This window comes from Procambarus clarkii, chromosome 11 (assembly GCF_040958095.1).
Source record: "Procambarus clarkii isolate CNS0578487 chromosome 11, FALCON_Pclarkii_2.0, whole genome shotgun sequence".
NCBI classification, from domain to species: Eukaryota; Metazoa; Arthropoda; class Malacostraca; order Decapoda; family Cambaridae; genus Procambarus; species Procambarus clarkii.
In genome coordinates, this window is record NC_091160.1 from 42,775,389 (window position 1) to 42,794,368 (window position 18,980).

General features: G+C 37.5%; 2 protein-coding genes across 8 annotated transcripts in view; one reads left to right on the top strand and one right to left on the bottom strand.

Annotated features, from left to right (window-relative positions):
• The first annotated feature begins 150 nt into the window (after positions 1 to 150).
• Positions 151 to 17,809, top strand: LOC123758449 (ATP-dependent DNA helicase DDX31). The gene is made up of 15 exons (XM_045742882.2): positions 151 to 307; positions 1,026 to 1,388; positions 3,031 to 3,189; positions 4,355 to 4,459; positions 5,525 to 5,745; positions 6,858 to 6,958; positions 8,016 to 8,188; positions 8,453 to 8,541; positions 10,507 to 10,690; positions 10,990 to 11,049; positions 12,145 to 12,335; positions 13,849 to 13,918; positions 15,872 to 15,971; positions 16,330 to 16,525; positions 17,251 to 17,809. Exons 1-15 carry the CDS (start codon positions 230 to 232, stop codon positions 17,372 to 17,374), a joined length of 2,214 nt encoding a protein of 737 aa, XP_045598838.2. The 5' UTR covers positions 151 to 229; the 3' UTR covers positions 17,375 to 17,809.
• tsl (membrane-attack complex domain containing protein torso-like) overlaps positions 17,443 to 18,980 on the bottom strand; it is a 40,343-nt gene continuing 38,805 nt past the window's right edge. For all 7 annotated transcript variants that reach the window (XM_045742883.2, XM_069322719.1, XM_069322716.1 and 4 more), the window contains one exon: positions 17,443 to 18,893. In XM_045742883.2, coding sequence (XP_045598839.1) covers positions 18,649 to 18,893 — 245 coding nt within the window. In that variant the 3' untranslated portion in view covers positions 17,443 to 18,648. The remainder of the gene's footprint in view (positions 18,894 to 18,980) is intronic.

An 18,980-nucleotide genomic window follows, 5' to 3' on the forward strand; every position in this document is an offset into this window, starting at 1 on the left:
GTACAAGAATGCAAGAACTCTTGTATATATAAATAAATAATAAATTAATAAAACAAAGTATTGTCTGGTTTTGTATGAGACGAGAGCGGCAGCGAACACGCGTCAGCGCATGTGTGTGTACGAAAGGGTTGGCGTATACACACACGTGTTTATGAAGCAGCGTGTACGAAGCCGAGGGTGTCCTCTGGGAGGGTAGTGTACGAGAGGTCTGGAGGAGAGTGTAGCCAACATGGTGGTGATGGAAGCCACGCCGCCGCCGCCCCTGCCCCTCACACTCAACATCAGGGACAGAGATGCCCCTAAATTAGTGAGTATTTAACCTATTATAAGTATAGTCTGGACTCTTGTCAGTGAAGGGCAGACTAGACCTAACTACTCTACACTAATGACGTCACAGGCCCTGATGGGTACCCGCAATATTGACTTAATTTCGACTGTTGAAAGTTCAATTCCACACAAAGTATATATACTATGGACAAGGCGACGGTGAAATTCATGCCTAAAGTTTGTATTTTTGTTCTATTGTGGCAGGACATAAAGGCCAGGGCATGTGAAGGGCTGACCCCAATGGTGGGTGTAATTACCTAAGTGTAGTTACAGGATGAGAGCTGTAACTCGGGGTGTCCCGTCTTCCCAGCACTCTTTGTCATATAACGCTTTGAAACTACTGTGACTATAACTACTAGTGACTATAATGCTATACCACACGAGGGCACCGCACTTTTATTACGTTTATTCTTTCATAAATGTCAAAATTAACATTTGTGTAAATTATACATCAATAATATCCTCCTGTGGTTTTGCCAGTAGTAAAGTATTTTGTTGTGCAGCTATTTATAATAATAATTTATTTAGGAACAGTACATACATAGTTGCAGCGTTACAGTACAAACATTGTTAGATTTAAAGATAGAGGTACAGTAGTACATACAATACCTAAAGCCACTAGTACGCGCAGCGTTTCAGGCAAGAGAGTTTCGGGTTTTGGGCAATTTCTGTAATGTTCCCTTCTTAAATAATTCCAGGACTACTTCAGCGAGTACCATAGGAAAAGGAAAGAATACCTCCTCATTGGCCCGCCTAAAAAGCGAGCGAAGATTGATCCAGTTGAGGAGAAAGAGAGACGTTCTGTACAGCATCTCGTAACGTTAACCAGTAAACCGGTAACCAATAAGGTTACTGGAACCAGTAACGTTTCCAATACCGACAGGCCACGAGTATATGATGAAAAGCAAGACGATACAAATGAAGACAAGCGAGAAATCTTTACTTCTCTCTTCACTGGGAACCCTGATATCCCTTACATTCCCAAGTCTAACGTGGAGAGAATATCGGAAAAAGTGTTTTCCGAGGATTCTTTTTCGTGTTTGAATATTACACCGCATATTGTGAGTATTGTGTTTGTGTACACTTAGTATTATTATTGAAGTATGGGTGCTAATGTAGTGGCAATCAGGTTGAGCACCATAACCATTTCATGCCTGGTTAACACTTGATGTAACTGGATATACTAAGTTTCGGGATATCCGAAAGTCTTGTTATGTGCCCTATTGTCACCTCGAAAATTTATGCATGCTGATAATGCCTTATTTTTTGGAAGATTGTGAATTTGAAGATTTGAAGCATTCCATATAAATCTAATCACACAAAAAGGTCCCGGTAGTTCAGTCGGGTTCGTTCTTGAGTCACAATTGAGAATTCCGGGGATTCGAATCCCGGGCAGTACAGTACAGGAATGGTTGGGTGCATTTCCTATCACCTAATGTACCTGTTCACCTAGCACTAAGTAGGTACTCAGGAGTTAGTCAGCTTGTTATGGGGCTGCATGCATCCTGTGCAGGGGTCAGTAATTCAATCTGAGGGGGGGGGGGGTGACCTTGATATAAGCCAAACGTGTATGAATACACTCTGTCTTCCTGTCCCTCAGCACAGTGAATTTTACCACTAGTAAGTGATATAATTTCATGGAAGGTTTAGTACAGTAATGCAAACAATAATAATCAAATCAAAGCTATGGAATTATTTTGAATTGTAATATTATTCAATACCCCATTCAGTATCCTTCATCTTCATATAGGTATTGAATAACAACAACATTCACATATACATGCGTGTGTATTCATAATATACAATGAAGTTAAATTGATTTGCTTATCAACTTGTTAAACACCATTATCCACCGACCACAGTATGACATGCAATGTCATTCTTGAGGTTATCTTGAGATGATTTCGGGGCTTTAGTGTCCCCACGGCCCGGTCCTTGACCAGGCCTCCACCCCCAGGAAGCAGCCCGTGACAGCTGACTAACACCCAGGTACCTATTTTACTGCTAGGTAACAGGGGCATAGGGTGAAAGAAACTTTGCCCATTGTTTCTCGCCGGCGCCCGGGATCGAACCCGGGCCCACAGGATCACAAGTCCAGTGTGCTGTCCGCTCGGCCGACCGGCTCACATTGCATTCAGTGCTTAAGACTATTCCTGTGGCAATACTCATGTCATAACAGATAAAATATAACAAATTAGCTCACTTATTTTGGGAGATGCTTTGCTCATTGAAAATATTAGTGACTACTGTATTTACTGAAGTTTTTTTTTTTTATACAATTTCTTTGTTTATATTGTTTTTAATAATTTCATACCTTATCTCAAGATGGTGTATATTTGTATGATTTTTGCTCTGTATCATCTAAAAATTTAGCAAGAAATTCACTTGTTTAACCCCTTAAGTGTGCCAGCCAACAAAAGTCATTCTGAGAATTGTGCTTTTTATTAGGCTATATTTTAATGTTCTTTAATGTTTTCATTGACCTTTGTGTTTTGAAATGAAAATAGTTGAGTTTGGAAACATTTAGACATTAACTTTACCTGAAAATTTATTAAAACAACAAAAATATGTCCTTAACAATTGCACTTTGAAGTTTTTGTCAAAAGCAGGTGCGCAGTGCAGGGGTTAATGATGTGTTACTTTATTGTAATAACCTTATTATGCTATGTTTTTATCAATAACTTTAGTATTATCATGTTTCAGACGTCAAATGTTGAAAAACTTGGCTTTACATCGATGACAATGGTGCAGCAAAAGAGCATCCCACCCATTCTGGAAGGGAAAGATGCACTGGTTAAGTCTCAGACAGGCTCAGGGAAGACATTGACATATGCTCTACCCATCATCCACAACCTCATGGTGGTGAGTGATGCTTTCCTTATGTCTATGGGGTTATTTTACAGCAGGATCTTCATTTTGATATTGGCATTTAAGTACATTAATATTTCAATTACAATACTATACTGTCTCTTTATATCATTTCTATAACTTGTAGAATTATTAAGTAAATTACCTCTTAGATCAGCGTTCAATTGCTGACCAAGTGTGGGGCACCATTCCTTTCCTCCGTCTTCTCCCAAATATTTATCCTCGTATCTTTCCCAAGTGCTATATAGCTTAATGGCTTGGTGCTTTCTCCTGATAATTACCTTACCGTGACCCTTGGATAGCTCGGCTATTGTATAAAAGCTCTACATCACGGTGTAATCAGGTGTTAAAAAGCACATATTGTGGTTGGAGCACAAGAGGTAATTGCAGATAGTGCTTTGAGCCTTATAAGGGTTAGTGTCTTTAGAACTTTGGGTCTCAGTCCTAGAATGTATTTCTCATTAAGTAGTCCCAGGCTCTTTAAAATCCTACCCCCTTCAAAAATAAAAAAAATAATTATTTACATTACTTGCAAATAATTCATCATCCTCATTTCTCCATTCCTCACCAATTTCTCTTAAGACTTTAAAGTGCTCCCTTGGGGCCAAGTCCAGTCTTTTGAGAAACACTGCTCATAGTGTAATCTAAGGTACAGTAGGTGCACACTTTATTAGATCAGTGTGTGATAATCAACAACTGTCTGACCTCTGGTTACGACAGTTTGTACATCAGCTGTAGGAGATGCTTACAACATCTACAGATGCAATTTTGAAAAGTTGATTTTCTTTTGAGGGTTTCAAGAAGGATTGTATTTGAAACAGTTATGCTGTATATACTGAAGTCATTTTGAGAAGTGATATTTGTAGACATTCAATAGAAATCTACTGTACTTATTAATGTCAAGATCCATTGTATGTCGGACGAAAAGTATACCTAATGAGAACTTACCTAATATCTACCTAATGTATACCTAATACAGAACACATTATACATAATGTATAAATTTCTATATACATAACAGTACAGTATAAGGAAATGTAAATGAACAAAAGCTAAGAATTACACATGTAGTCTAGTTTTCTTTGGCCTTTTTTTTTTATATATTATAAAGTGTTGTATCATTTATATATGGAATTGATCAGTATATTTTCCCAAACAGCAAACTCCACACATTCAGAGGAGTGACGGTGTCATTGCTTTAATCATCGTTCCTACAAGAGAACTGGCGCAGCAGAGTTATCAGTGGTTTGAAAAATTATGCAAGGTACAGTTAAAACCACCAATATTTTGTATTTTATTTGCTAATATTACAAGAGATTTACAGATTTGTACTGTGCACTCGTGTTGTCCCGTCAACAATACAGTTGGTCATGAATGTAAGCACACACACATCATTTTATTTGTATCCTCAAAATCTAGTTTGGAGAAATTCATAGGGAAATTGATGGAACTTTGACAAGTTGTTGGCCTCTTGTCCCTGTGGAGGCAAGTAGATGAATGATGGCCCTCAAGTAAATTCTTCCCATCACTTGATAAATCCAGCATTGAATGTTGTGAAGTGTTATTAGTGGGTCCCCTCATGACTCCGCAAGCCATGGTAGTTCACGGAGGGAAAGGAGAGCCCTCCCTGTAATACTGCACAATACTCTTATTTTCATGACTAAATATAAATAAAGGTTTACAGGTAAAATATTATGTAAACCAGGACAGTGTCTATTATCGGTTTATTGATGTTAGAAGTATAATATTTGTTTTGCCGTGTAAGCTAAGGCTGCTCTGATGCTCCCATAGCTAGCCTTTATCATCCATCCAGAATTTGTATTACCTGTTAGACTCTTGTTACTCCCCTCCCCCCCCCATTCCTCCCTCCACTCCCTCCCCCTCCCATCATGATTTGTGTTTGGCAGGTCATCACCGAGAGCACCAGCTTACCGTTATACTATCACACATTCCTCACTTCCCTTTTCTTTCTACAAGCCTTTTTTGCTTAGGAGGAAGCCTGTTTTCCCCCTTCCCATAAAGCTTGTGTTCTCATTAGTGGATTCGACTTTTCTCTGAATTTCTGGGTTGTTTTAGCTCTTGAGTCTGGCTTCTCTGACTAGAAAGAATGTAGTTGTGGAAAACGTAATTTGTTGGCCTCCTTAGAATGTGTTAGTCTGTGTGAATGTACACTACAATATCGATAATATATTTTGTTTTGTGGCATACACTACTATATTGTCATATATATATATATATATATATATATATATAATGCCTTTGTTCGTGTGTTATTTTCATATTAACGGCTAAATATATTTAATAGTAAATTAAATTCATCATTCGTCAGTCATGCGTGTGGGTGGTACCTGGGTACCTGATAGGAGGAGAAAAGAAGAAAGCGGAGAAGGCTCGACTACGTAAGGGAATCAACATTCTTGTTGCCACGCCTGGTCGTTTAATAGACCACTTGCATCATACAAAATCCCTTAGCTTGTCAAGTGTCAAGTACCTGGTGCTGGACGAGGCCGACAGATTACTTGACATGGGTTATGAGAGGAGTATCACAAGGTGAGAAAAGTACATATTTTTTTTCCTGATTTTTTGTGCTCTTAACAATTCAGCTTGATTACACACAAAAATCACAATAGCATGATGCCTCAAATGAACAAATCCACAAGGGCCGTGATGATATTTTAATGTGTACATCCAGATGCCACTGGATTTTATAAAATCTTTATAAGGGCTATTCTTGTAATCATAATTAAATACGCAAGTGGAGTAGAATGTTGTACTGTACCACCATATTTCCCATTTGTGAGTTTGTTCTGTATCCTGTATGAGCGAGCGTGGCAATTGTTGCAGCACTTTGTGGTTTGCTCACAGTCATTGTTGGTCCTTGACTTTGCATTTTAATGGCCAGTTTTTTAAGAAATGCCGTGCATGCAGTTTTGAGAAGTCAGGTATTGGAGAATTCCAGATATGCATGGTCTTGATACTTGTATATGGGTGGGTTTTTTTTTTTTTTTTTTTGTAAACACCCATACATAAGTACTTTTACATAAGTACTATAAATATTTGTATGAATTTGTGCTTGTCTTAATTATCTAGTTTTAATTAATTGTTGATTTTGTTTATAGGCAGGTTTACTTACTGTTGTGCTTGTATTTGTAACGGTTCTATTGTTACGTAAAGTATGGTGACGATAAACACAGACACTAAGATACTATATATATATTTGGTCGAATATACAGAAGTACACAGGTGATACTTTGGTGTGAGTTGAGCGCACTGAGAGTCGGTACAGTATCTCGCAAGTGTCTGCTCTAGACCACACTTGAAAGTAGACTAGTTAATGTTTGCTATTCTGCTGCTTATATGCTCGGGCAACACCTCACCGTGTTGCCCGGGCAACGCCTCACCTCATTCATCTCCAAAGGTTGACAGGAATATTAACAATGCATTTGGAGCGAGTATATTATTGGGATAATCTACTCGCTACATATTGATCATACGTGTCTCGTGGTGAATTTCTTTACTGTTTGGTTTTTATAGTAGTACTTGCAGTTGTGCAAAATATTATCTTTATTCACAAACTACCAAAGAGTTAAGTAAAAAAAAAATGTCAAAGTAATTCTTTGTTTAATCTTGTTAATATAGCTAACAAAATCTTCCTTTATCAGCATCCTGGAAACGTTGACAGAGCAGCAAGCAGGGCTGTCAAAGTCAAGGCAGACTATAATGCTCTCCGCCACATTGTCGGCTGGGGTAGAGAAGCTTGCAGGTGAGACCCCCATGTTTCTGCCGATGATAATGTTAATGTTCTGTCAAATTTCGGTACAAAATAAAAATGTGTGTACGATAGGTTTGTGAATGTAAGGGACGCATTGAGAAAATGGTATTGAAATTGGATATAAAGATATCTCTGGTATGGAAAAAAATAAAAAAGGTTTCATTTCAGACACCTATACAGTTGTCTAATTATTTCTCAATGTTTCAAAAATATAAACAGTAAATGTGCACAAAATGGCAATAATACGAGTGTATTTTGCCTCCTCCTTGCCATAATTGTACACACATATAAAAGTATAATGCCTATCAGTGATGTAGAAAAATTTAATTCATGGGTGATGTGTTATAGTAATTCTTTAAAATTATACAGATAACTAAGAAAGATGGCAGAGGCACCACACTTGTGGTGATTGATAATTTCAAGTTTTGTTTCTAGCGTTGACATTGCCTTTTGTTTCTTGAGTGCTGGACAATTAGCAGGAGGTTTGGGAGTCAAAATTAAGAATGTAATTTAGTAAATGCACAAGTTTAGTTGAACTGTGGAACAAATTACTGGGTAATGCAATAGATGTGGGGTTAGTTTGATGGTTTCAAGTGTAGGTTAAACATAAATATGATTGAGTTTGGGTGGATGTAAATAGTAGCTGCCTTCTACAGGCCAACATGCCTATTGCAGTTGATAAAGATTGATAAAGATTAAGCCACCGAAAAGGTGGCACGGGCATGAATAGCCTGTAAGTGGTGGCCCTTTTGAGCCATTACCAGTATCAAGAGCTGATACTGGAGATCTGTGGAGGTGCGACTGCACCCTGCGTGACGGGAGATGTCTCCCGTCTATTGCAGTTTAGTTTAGTTTACTGCCAAAGCTCTTATCATTGGCATTACTATCATTAATAGTATTGAACTTTAATTTTCAACATTGGACTGCACGGGATAATGAAAATGTATATTTTAAACAATGTTAATAATAATAAGCCTCTGACAATTTTTTTCTTTCCTGAACTTTTTTAATCATGATGAAGCTAATGTGCAGTATTTCAATGTCTTAGGTATGAGTCTGTTGTCGCCCGAAGTGATTGATATTAGCCACGATGGAGAGGCGAGCCAACAGCTCACCTCAGAAGCCCTGGCTACACCAGAAAATCTCTCCCACCATTATATCATGGTTCCAGCCAAACTTCGACTAGTCACTTTATCTGCATTTATTTTGTCAAAGTGTAAGGTTAGTTCACCATTTGTTAACACTGTAAACTTTAGTATTAGTGATTTTTTAATTTTACAATGCAAGTCCAGTACAGTAAAAAAAAAAAAGAAAAAAAGATAATTTCACTACTTGAAAATCTTGAAATCTGGTCCAAAAGTGCTATCAGTGTATACAATTTTTGTTTTAGTTTAATAATCCTAGAATAGTGAATACAAAATTTACCATTTTTGGTGAATGGGCATTATATATTTTTTGTAATTTGTATTTTTGCTTTTCCAATAGTTTGGGGATGAGAGGAAGATGATTGTGTTCTTTGCAACTCAAGACATGGTAGACTATCATACAGCTTTGTTTGCCCAGGTATTGTCCAGGTAAGACCTTGTGTGTCTCGTTGTGGCTTGCCTCGAGGAAACGTGTATTTACCAATATTTGTAAAAGGTGACAATAAATTGTCATATTTATTTTCCATTTTTATTATGTGACAAGTTATAATACTGTGCACACACTCATTCTTGCCTGCTTTCACAGTTGGTTGTATTGGTTGCAATTCAAGCAGCTTTGTTGAATGTTTGCTACATTCATTTAATTTTTTTTTACAAAGAGATGCGACAGGTGTTTGTTTTGAGGTGAGGTGCATGCATCTTTCCGTCCTCTTGCAGCCCCTCTTCCTCCACTGGTAATACTACCTCCCCCATCTTCCTCCTTTTTTAAATTTGTATAAAATCCATTTCTTAACACGTTGGGATGAAATTTTCATGACGCTGATGCCAAATAACGTGAGATTTGTTTAAATTTTTTTCCACTATATTTCATATTAGGACAAATATTTTGTGGGTCCTGGCCCCTTAACATGATATCCATCCCACACATCTGAAAATGAAGGAATGATGACATTTTGGTGTGTGTGTGTGTCTGCTACATTTGCCATCACTACATCTTCCTCCCTAGCCTCCCACACTTTAAAAATAATCACCACCACCATCTTGTGCTTATTATATACTCACTATACCAACCTGTACTCATTACATGTTCTCATTATGATATTACAGTAGCTTGTAATAATTTCACCCCCCCCCCCCAGCCCTGTACTTGTTACAGTAAAGTTACCATTCATTGGCCACTTAAGCCAATATTTTTGTTTGTAAATTGAAGAAAATGTGTTTTAACATTTTAGAAAACCTGCAGTGTGAGTTCAGTGAAATCATAAAATGGCACCACAAGGGAGTATATACAATAGATGTAAAACTTGCCAAGATTGTAAGATATGAAAGTTGACATAGTGGCACGTGCCAAGAGAATAGCCCTGGCTTTTGGCTGTCTCATAATTTTTACCCATTTTTATAGAATTTCACCACTGTAGTGTACAATATATTATACTTTATTCTAACTTTTCTTTGAGCACTACTATACAATATGCCTATAAGAGCTTTGATAAGCACACTCATAGATCCAAAATTCTGTTGACCAAAAACCATTTTTTTGGGTTTGTATCATGAAAACCACTTAAAACTAAGTTTAGATATAACAATGCCAGGTAGTTTGGTATGTCAGTTTTTCATCCATGGGCCCGCCTGACAGCTGGGTGGACAGCACTTAAGATTCGTAGTCCTGAGATTCCGGGTTCGATCCTCGGTGAAGGCGGAGACAAATGGGCAAAATGTTTCTTTCACCCTCATACCCTTGTTACCTAGCAGTAAATAGGTACCTGGGAGTTAGACAGCTGTTACGGGCTGCTTCCTGGCGGGGAGGTGTATAACAAAAAGGAGGCCTGGTCGAGGACCGGGCCGCGGGGACGCTAAGCCCCGAAATCATCACTAGATAAGATGGGGCCATAGTTGAAACCCAGCATCGGCCACCCCCATGTTCAGTGGCTTGTTTCTTGGGTACCACACAGCATTGAGCTCTTGAGAGCAATGGGCAAGGTGCTGTAGCGGAGCTTGTCAGTACAATTTTGTGTTTTTTAATTGTTTTGGTAGTGAAGGACCACGCATGCTTGGGCAGTTGACACTTTTATTATATGCCACAGTGCTGCATTTTAGGTGAATTTGTAGTAAGTTATGTTGTATGAACGTTTTGTAGATTAAATAAAACACAGGTAGCGACTTTTCCATCATAAATTATGTAGTTAAAAAGAATGCACTTAGCTTGAAAACGGGTAACAGTTGCAGGAAACTGAATAAACCAACAGAAATCTATATATCGTGTAATAATCTGTTACGTATGGAGGTACAACTTGCCAAACCATCATTTAAAAAATGAATTCCATATTATTGAAACCATTTAGGTTTCATTTAAAGTGAACAAGAATTTCATATTCATTTGAATTTTTTTTCCAGGTATGGGAAAGCAAGCAACACTAAGTCTTCACTAGCCAGAAGGGCAGAAAAAGTTTTGGCTGGTGAAGCCGATGTTGGTGAAGGAAGTGAAGATGAAGAGGACGTGGAAGAGGAGCCTGAAGATGGGGACGACGACGACGATGTTATTCTCTTCCAGAAGCTGCACGGGAACATGACTCAACAGGTGGAGTGTAACGTCCCGCACAGTTTTCAGTTTTGAGTCGAGATGCCTTGTCTGAAGAGCTTCACATGTATTCTGCTAATAAACTTTAACCTTGGAAAATAACTAGATGAATATTAAGTAAAAATAATCTAATATTGTATTGTAAAACCATGTTTAAAAATCTCAGTAGATGTAATAGTCAGAACTTTTAAAACTACTGTAGTTACAATCAATTGACAAGTCTGCAAATTTTAAGAAACTATGAAAATGAAAAAGTTTATATTTTTCAAGATTTATTAATAAGATTTGCTATATTACAGGACAGGTCAGCTGTTTTTAAATCGTTTAGACAAGCAACAGCTGGGGTCTTAATGTGCACAGTAAGTTGTAACTGAGTTTTGTTTGTGAAGACTAAAATTTATTTGTCACCTTTGAAATAGTAGTTTAAGTTGTTGACTTCATACCCTGAAGGAATGCTTCCTTGTGTCCCTTAGTCACCCGTGTCTCCACTTTCCCGGAACCCTCATATTGTACTTCCATCTATAAACAGTCTGTTGTATTCCTTCGGTTTAGTTTCAGTTTAATTATGTTGGTTTCCTCTGGTTTTTTCTATGGTGTTGTAAGGTACAGTATATATGTGTGTGTAAGTGTACACATATTTTCTAGCCCTCTTATATCTGACACCAACTCTGTGGCCAATCTCTGGAATGTTACTCATCACTCATAACACTTCTTTGAACTTTTTCACATTCAACAAAACTCGGCCAACTCCATTCATGACCATCACTCTAAAATCACTCTATTAACTTAGGCTTATGCTTTTTCAGGTTCCATAAATACCATTTACTGTATACGGTACTGTATACATTTTTCTTGTAGAATTTCATGACGAACTGTCTCGGTCTACTGTATATATATATATATATTTGTACACTACACATCTTGTTAATCACATGCAATTCTCTGTAATGTTCTGTACATTTCCGATCACTATCCTACCTAACGCTACCTATCTACTCTTAGAAAACTGGTACCTCTAATTTTTACACAGTATGTTTACTGTAATATAATTGTTTTTCATGCCTCTGGCACAGTAATATTATCACACGTCTTCTGGCAAATTTTACACACTAAACCAATTAATGTTTTTTACTATGTGTAGAAGTTGACCAGACCACACTAGAAGGTGAAGGGACGACGACGTTTCAGTCTGTCCTGGACCATTCTCAAGTCGATTGTGTTAAAAAAAGTGTCACAATGGACTTGAGAGTGGTCCAGGACGGACCGAAACGTCGTCGTCCCTTCAACTTCTAGTGTGTGGTCTGGTCAACTTAATTTAGCCACGTTATTGTGAGTGATCGCCTGCATATGTGTGGAAGTATTCTGTTAGAACCCCCTCAAGCACAATATGGACACACGCTGTATATACTGTAATTGTTTATCTGGCCATCAAATAATGTAGATCGTTCCAACAGGATGTAGCATCACGAGGCTTAGATATGCCAAAAGTTCGATGGATTGTGCAGTTCAATGCAGCTTGCACAGCAGCAGATTATGTTCATCGTGTCGGCCGAACAGCTCGTGTCAATGCTGCAGGGTCAGCCATAGCTTTCCTTGCTCCAGCTGAAGCACCATATATTCAAATGCTTGAGCAGCACCAAATTATGTAAGTAGCTACATAAATCTGAGCTTATTGTTTATATTTTTATAGACACAAAAAAGATAAATAAGTTTTTCATGTAATTATCAGATGCAAATAGATGAACTATATTGTCTGTGTGTGACCATTAATTTCAGACTTTCATACAGGTCACCTTCATTTTCAAAAATTGTAGGTCACCCCATAAATAGTTAAGTTTACAAGTACAGTGGTACACCTTCGTTTACGAATTTAATCCGTTCCAAGAGACGGTTCATAAACCGAAACAAATTTTCCCATAAGAAATAGTGTAAATTGAATTAATCCGTTCTGTACACTCAAAAACATTAACTTAAAAATACATTTTATACAGAATAGTACTCATATGTTGTACTACAGTATATTTTTACCTTTATTGAGGACTCTTGTTGGTGTATGGAAGATGGTGAGGAGGATAGGTGTTAGTGTTTGGAAGGGGAGTCCCCTTCCATTTACCATCAGGCAGTGATGACATTTCTGGGGTACTCTCTCTCCTATGTTTTACAGGCATACCTCTAGGACCCGGATGTGGCTCACTTCTTGCTTGTCTTACTAAGAATCTGTCTAACGACACTTGCTTTTCCCTACGTTTTAACACTTGCCTGTAGTGAGACATCATATTTATTCACTATGAATGATCTCTTTGTTTTTCCTCTAGCATCATCATCACAACTATTTTCCTAGGTTGAACTTTACCACTGACTTTCTTGGCACCCATGGCATGATATATAATAAGAACTTTACTGTTCAGAAACCAAAAAAGCAGAAAAATAATGAATTTCTTTACAAAGAATTTGGGCTCAGTCGTCACTAGGCGGGAGACACTGGTAAACTGAGCGTGCCGAGCCCACCAGAACCACACGCTCACTTGACCCATACAAGTGTCAACAGATGCATTCCAAGGCAAACGTTGTACACCAAGTAAAATTTTGCGAGAAATTTGACACCGTTATTCTTTTGAATTTTGCGAAAATTTAAAATAATAATTTTGATGCTGTCGACCTCTACATCAAAATTTGGATGCTTTAGTGAAATAATATTAAGCGCTCTCGTGGATTAATGAGCATCTACCTTGAAGGGTTAGGTGACTTGCCTAGAGACAAATGCTTCTGCTAGGACAACCACTACAAATTTAAGGCTTAGCAAATTGTAAGAAAGGGCTGCACTTGGGGGGGGGGGGGGAGAGGGCTAACAGGTTAGAAATGGCCTCACAGTGTACCACATTTATGTAAACAACATGATTGTTAGGATGGTTCGTAAGAATATGGATGGAGAAATTAAAAAATAACTTGTTCAGTATTAATAACTTTAATTAGATTAATGAAGCATCAGAGCTTGAGGAAAATATAAAACATTTTGCCAACATATATGAGCTAAAATCAATTATTGAGTATGAATAGTTTTATTTAATCCTGCGAGCTTGATCCCAATTAAACTTAATAATTGAAAAATTAATAATACAGTTGTGTGAAGCCTTTTTTAATGTACTTTTATTTTATAGATTAAAGGAAGTTAAAATGCAGACAGTACTTAAGAACTTGATGTTACCAGTGGAAAGAGGCAATTTTAAGGTAAGTTTCATTATGTACAGTATTTTTGTTGAACATGTACATATTGTATATTGTTCTGTACTTGTCACCTGCCTCGACAGTGCTCTCTAGATAGCCAAAACATGATTGACCCCCCCCCCCCCTGGGGAAAATTGGCAATAAACCCAAAATTTCCTTTGGTGTGGAAAAGGTAATTTACCTGTTAAAAAAAATATTCATTCACTCTATAAACCCCTGCCTTCACCTCAACTACATAGTTCCCAACCACTTGGGCTGGACGGTAGAGCGACGGTCTCGCTTCATGCAGGTCGGCATTCAATCCTCAACCGTCCAAGTGGTTGGGCACCGTTCCTTTCCCCCCGTCCCATCCCAATTCCTTATCCTGACCCCTTCCCAGTGCTATATAATCTAATGGCTTGGCCCTTCCTCCTCATAGTTCTCTTCCCTTCAACTACATAGTATTGTTACCTTCAATTGCCACATCCCCAAGCCACTGTCATGCTTAATATGTCTTACTATTTTATATAATTGACCAGTCAGTTAAAATGCAACACATTGGTAAAAATTAAAACCTGCAATTGTTTCCTCTGAATCGCCCTCAAGGTTTGATGGGTTGCTTGAGATCAATCGTTTCCAGTTAGGCAAAACATTGAGAGAATGGGCTGGTCTCCCACCACCACCCCCAATTAAATCCTAATCCACTATTTCCATCAATTACTTTTTCATATCTCAAACCCTATTTCAATCCATTCAACTGACCCCTCTCCCACTAACCACCACCTATTATTTTGACCCTTTTTACCTCATCCCTAAGACAACTCCCCATTGAAAAGCTTATCAATCCATGATGTCACCACTGCCACTTCTTGCCCAGCTTTCCACAACTGCTACCACCACTCCTGTTCCCATCCTATCACACACTAATATGCATTCTGTCCCAGTCCACACTGAAGCTTTATTGTACCTTCATCTTTCCCACATTCCTGTCATTGTAACCCTTTCCCTTCCTTCTCATGGCCAAGTTCCTCCAACTACACTCGTTTCCTCTCCCATTGCATACCTGTTCTATTTCCCTTTTCCCTAGTCACCAACAAATCCTTTTCCATTTCTGCAGCAATGACCCCCTGGCTTCCTCCCACAGACTACACGTAGGCACGAGCAAAAGTGATCCGACTTGAGCTTTGCCCTCCTCTAGGCTCTCTCTCTTATGTTACTAGATTATTTCTCTTTGCCATTTGGCCTTATGCAGTTTCTTTTTCTTAATTTTTACCTTCATATTTTTCAAAATATTCTTGTTCATACCTCTTCCTATTTTTGTATTCCTTCTCTTCTAACCTTTGCTCTGTTTTTTCCTAATTCCCTTATTCTATTTTTTTTTTTTTATTTCTAACCCTTTGTCTTACCTTTCATATTCCTATTATATGCTTCTCACCTTATTTATTGTTAGTCTGTTGTGTAATAGAACAAGAGTACAGTACAACTTGATAATAGGAAATGTAGATGTTTATCTCTCACAATGTTTGGTAATATGTTTATTGTTTGTGATGTGTTTATATGTATGTATTAACACGTTGCACTGAACAGGGTGAGAATAGCTTGAGCTACCTCATCCCTTTGTGTGTATTTTACCTCAATAAACTTATTTAAATTTCAACTTGATAATGGTCGAGGACGAACTGAAACGTTGCTTCCTAACTTTCAGATGTGTGGGTTTTGAATTGGATATTTATGTTTTTGTCACTACCAGCTTAGCGACAGTAGCAAATCAGTTCTCTAGGTCAATTAATATTAGTATATATATGATTCAAGTTAAAAAATCTATAACATTAAAACATCTTGTGTATATATATACACAGGTCAGAGAGATGCATGTGGTCTACTCGTTATTCTTGCCCCTTTGCCAGCCTACATCACTTACCCTCATGCTCCTGACCTACCAAAGAGAAAATTTAGTAACTTTCTTTTCTCTCTCAGCCAGTTGCTCATACAGTTGAGGAGGCAGCTACTGGCCTGCAAATGAAGGTGGAAAAGTTGTTGCTGTCTGATCGTGATCTTCATGAAATGGCCAAGAAAGGTAAGCTGAGTGTTTAATTCTAAGATGTATGTTTGATTAGATAGTAATACATATTCTTTTATAGTAAAGCAAAGGCATGCTAGTACATTATATGCTTCAGGTGCAAAGCTATACATTTTATCCTTAAACTGTTATAATCAAACTTTGGTTTCTGCATGCTGATGTACCTGTTAATTCAGAGCCTGTTCAAGTGGAACCCTTTATGTTTCTGTTAAAACTGTGACTGCTGTATTATATTACATTAGTCTCTAAATATATTAGCCATTCAATATTGTATAAATATTTATCATTTACACATTTGTTGTTGCCCCGGCATTAAAATAAGAATGTAGCTTTATGTAATGTGTTTTCCTTTCAGCATATGTCTCATTTGTTCGATCGTATGCTTCGTACCCGAAGGAGGTGAGGGAGATGTTTAGCTTTAAGGCTTTACACCTTGGCCATTATGCCAAGAGTATGGGATTACGAGACACTCCAGCTGCTCTTGGTGCCTCGGCAGCATTCAGGGCAAAGAGAGAAATGAAAGAAAGGAGAGAGAGGAAAGAGAAGAGAAGGTAAGAAGTGTATGCTTGCTTTTACTCTTAATGAATGACCAAGTTGCTCTTGTATTTGAGATCATATCAGTCTTGGCAAGATTGTATTCAATTACTTTCCAATAGATTGGATCTATTTACAGTAATTTACAACTAGGTAGCTATTTCCTGTTGCTGCAAGTTTTTCATGTCCTGTACATCTCTGTTTATGGAAACCCATCCTAAATGTGTGTGTATTTGTGTGCTTGGAATACAAGTGTCCAGTTGATTAGTTTTACTGGAAATTAAAGAACTTGAATTGCATGCTTTTCAGAGCTAGTGAACAATGCTTGATCCTTATTTGCCGTAAAAGCATCCTAATTGGACTTGTCACATTATGACAAAAGGCTGGTTTTCTACATAGGTTTTTTTACATGTCAGCTGTGTTCACGGCAAGAACACTGGTTGGTTTGTTAGTAGTTTTTATATTTACAGGATTTTGTTAAGCACAATACTTTATTTGCAACAGAAGTAGGCTAATGTCCAAAAGAAATGGTAGCAAATGGATCAATGGTTGAGTTCCTAGTACTGTACTCCAATTTTAATAGTGGAAATTAAACTTAAATGATCAGTTTTATATAATAATTCTCGCTCCGATACAATTCCCACTGGTGTGGCGGAAGATAATATTCAAATGTACACATTGCAACCTACAATGATAAATACAGAAAATAAAAAAATGATTTATTCTTGTGCCTTTTTCACAGGAAAATTCGAGTGATGAACCAAAGATGTGGAAAGCTGCCTAAAACTGCTAGCATGTCTGAATTTGACAGTGGTCTTGAAGGCTTACCCAAGATTATTAAAAAGAAGACCAAGATGAAGAGGTGAAATGACGCGTACGGTGTGCATGACGACGAGCAGTGACTAGCCAGGGTTCAGGAAAGTGAAAGATTGGCTGTGAATTATTAACCACATTTTATTAAATTATTGCATAGTGGAAAAACTTCAGTATGTATCAATAACGTGGGTTTTTAAGCAAGTTGACTTTTCGAGTGTTTACAGTAAATTTAAATTATTTCGGTATTATAAAAATATCTAGTGTTTTGACATGGGCACTTTGGCTTAGACATGATAATGAAAAATATTCTATTGTATAATTTTCATTAAGACATAAAACTATGTTTTTCATAATGCATCTGTAAGTAATGAACATTTCATGAGAAAACTAGATATCAAATTATTTGCCTAGTGGTATAAATGCCATCAAATATGTAGGGGTTGATTATAAATGATTTATATTTGTATATTAAACAATTAAATCTACTTTCTCTTTTATAATCTTGGTATTAACAGTTCATAAGACAGCACAGTTCCTGCTGTGTATTACTAGACAGTAAGACACCTCGGAGGAGGGGAGGCAAACCACTCTAAAAAGGATATAAAAAAAAATCCCCAAAGGGAAGGGGGACTCCCTCCCCCCCCCCCCAACCTGGGGGAAGGGGAACCCTCTCCCCCTACCCCCAACCTGGGGGAAGAGTCAACCATATCCATGGTTTAGTTTTACCTTAATCCGGTGCTTTGCAACCCAATAAAAGAGATGGGTTACTAGTAAATTAATGTGAAATATCACAGTTTGATCAAACTTTACACCTGTTTATAATCTCACAAGATTTAGTATATATAATTTGTTACAAATTTATATTGTTAGTATACAATATTTAAATGTTTTGTACTTAAGAGTACAGTATATAACAATATACTCATTTGATCTTACAAACTTCCATTTAATTCTTTCCATAAATATATTCTTTGCATCCATATTATATGAGATATATAACATGAAGAGAGCACCAAGATGTCTTCACGTAAAACGTCCGCAAATTTTCCTGAGATATCAGTCTAGTTTCTTCCCCCTAAACAACTGAAGTGAAGGAAAAGTCTTCTGGTTTTAACATTATTGGCAGACTGCCTTGTTCAGAAAACTTCTAGGGTTACAAATACTGTTGGCATGATTGAAGTTCTCTCTGTATTGACAATACAATTCTTAATGATCTGGGCGATTGGACCAACTTCAGAACTTTTACTAATTTCACTTATTTTCCATCAGCACTTTTCTTTATTGTTGTGGAACCCTATTAGTCTTACATGCAAGTGTGTAAAGTTTACATGGTAACATAGTAGAGAGAGAGCGTGTTGTCCAGCACTTCGCCAAGCCAGTGACGTTCCGGAGACTTTGGAACAATTTTAGTGATTTTCTCCAGCTTTAAGCTCAAGACCACTTCACCATCTAATTCTTCCAGTTTCTTCTCCAGCTCCTGGTCTTTGAATATGGAAAAGATGCTCTGGTACAGGCGGAAAAATGTCACAGACAGCAGCTGGTCACTGATGATCTTAAATTGTGGGCTACCTGCATCAAGAAATTAAGAAGCATTTTAAAACAATCTGCACAAATTTCCATTTCTCATTACATTAGAGTATTACATATAACCACTTG

Excerpts from the sequence above, each read along its gene's own strand:
- LOC123758449 (XM_045742882.2), top strand. The coding sequence starts at position 230 with ATGGTGGTGATGGAAGCCACGCCGCCGCCGCCCCTGCCCCTCACACTC. Across the intron at positions 6,959-8,015 it reads TGGGGTAGAGAAGCTTGCAG|GTATGAGTCTGTTGTCGCCC; the intron begins GTGAGACCCCCA and ends TCAATGTCTTAG. Across the intron at positions 12,336-13,848 it reads CTTGAGCAGCACCAAATTAT|ATTAAAGGAAGTTAAAATGC; the intron begins GTAAGTAGCTAC and ends TTTATTTTATAG.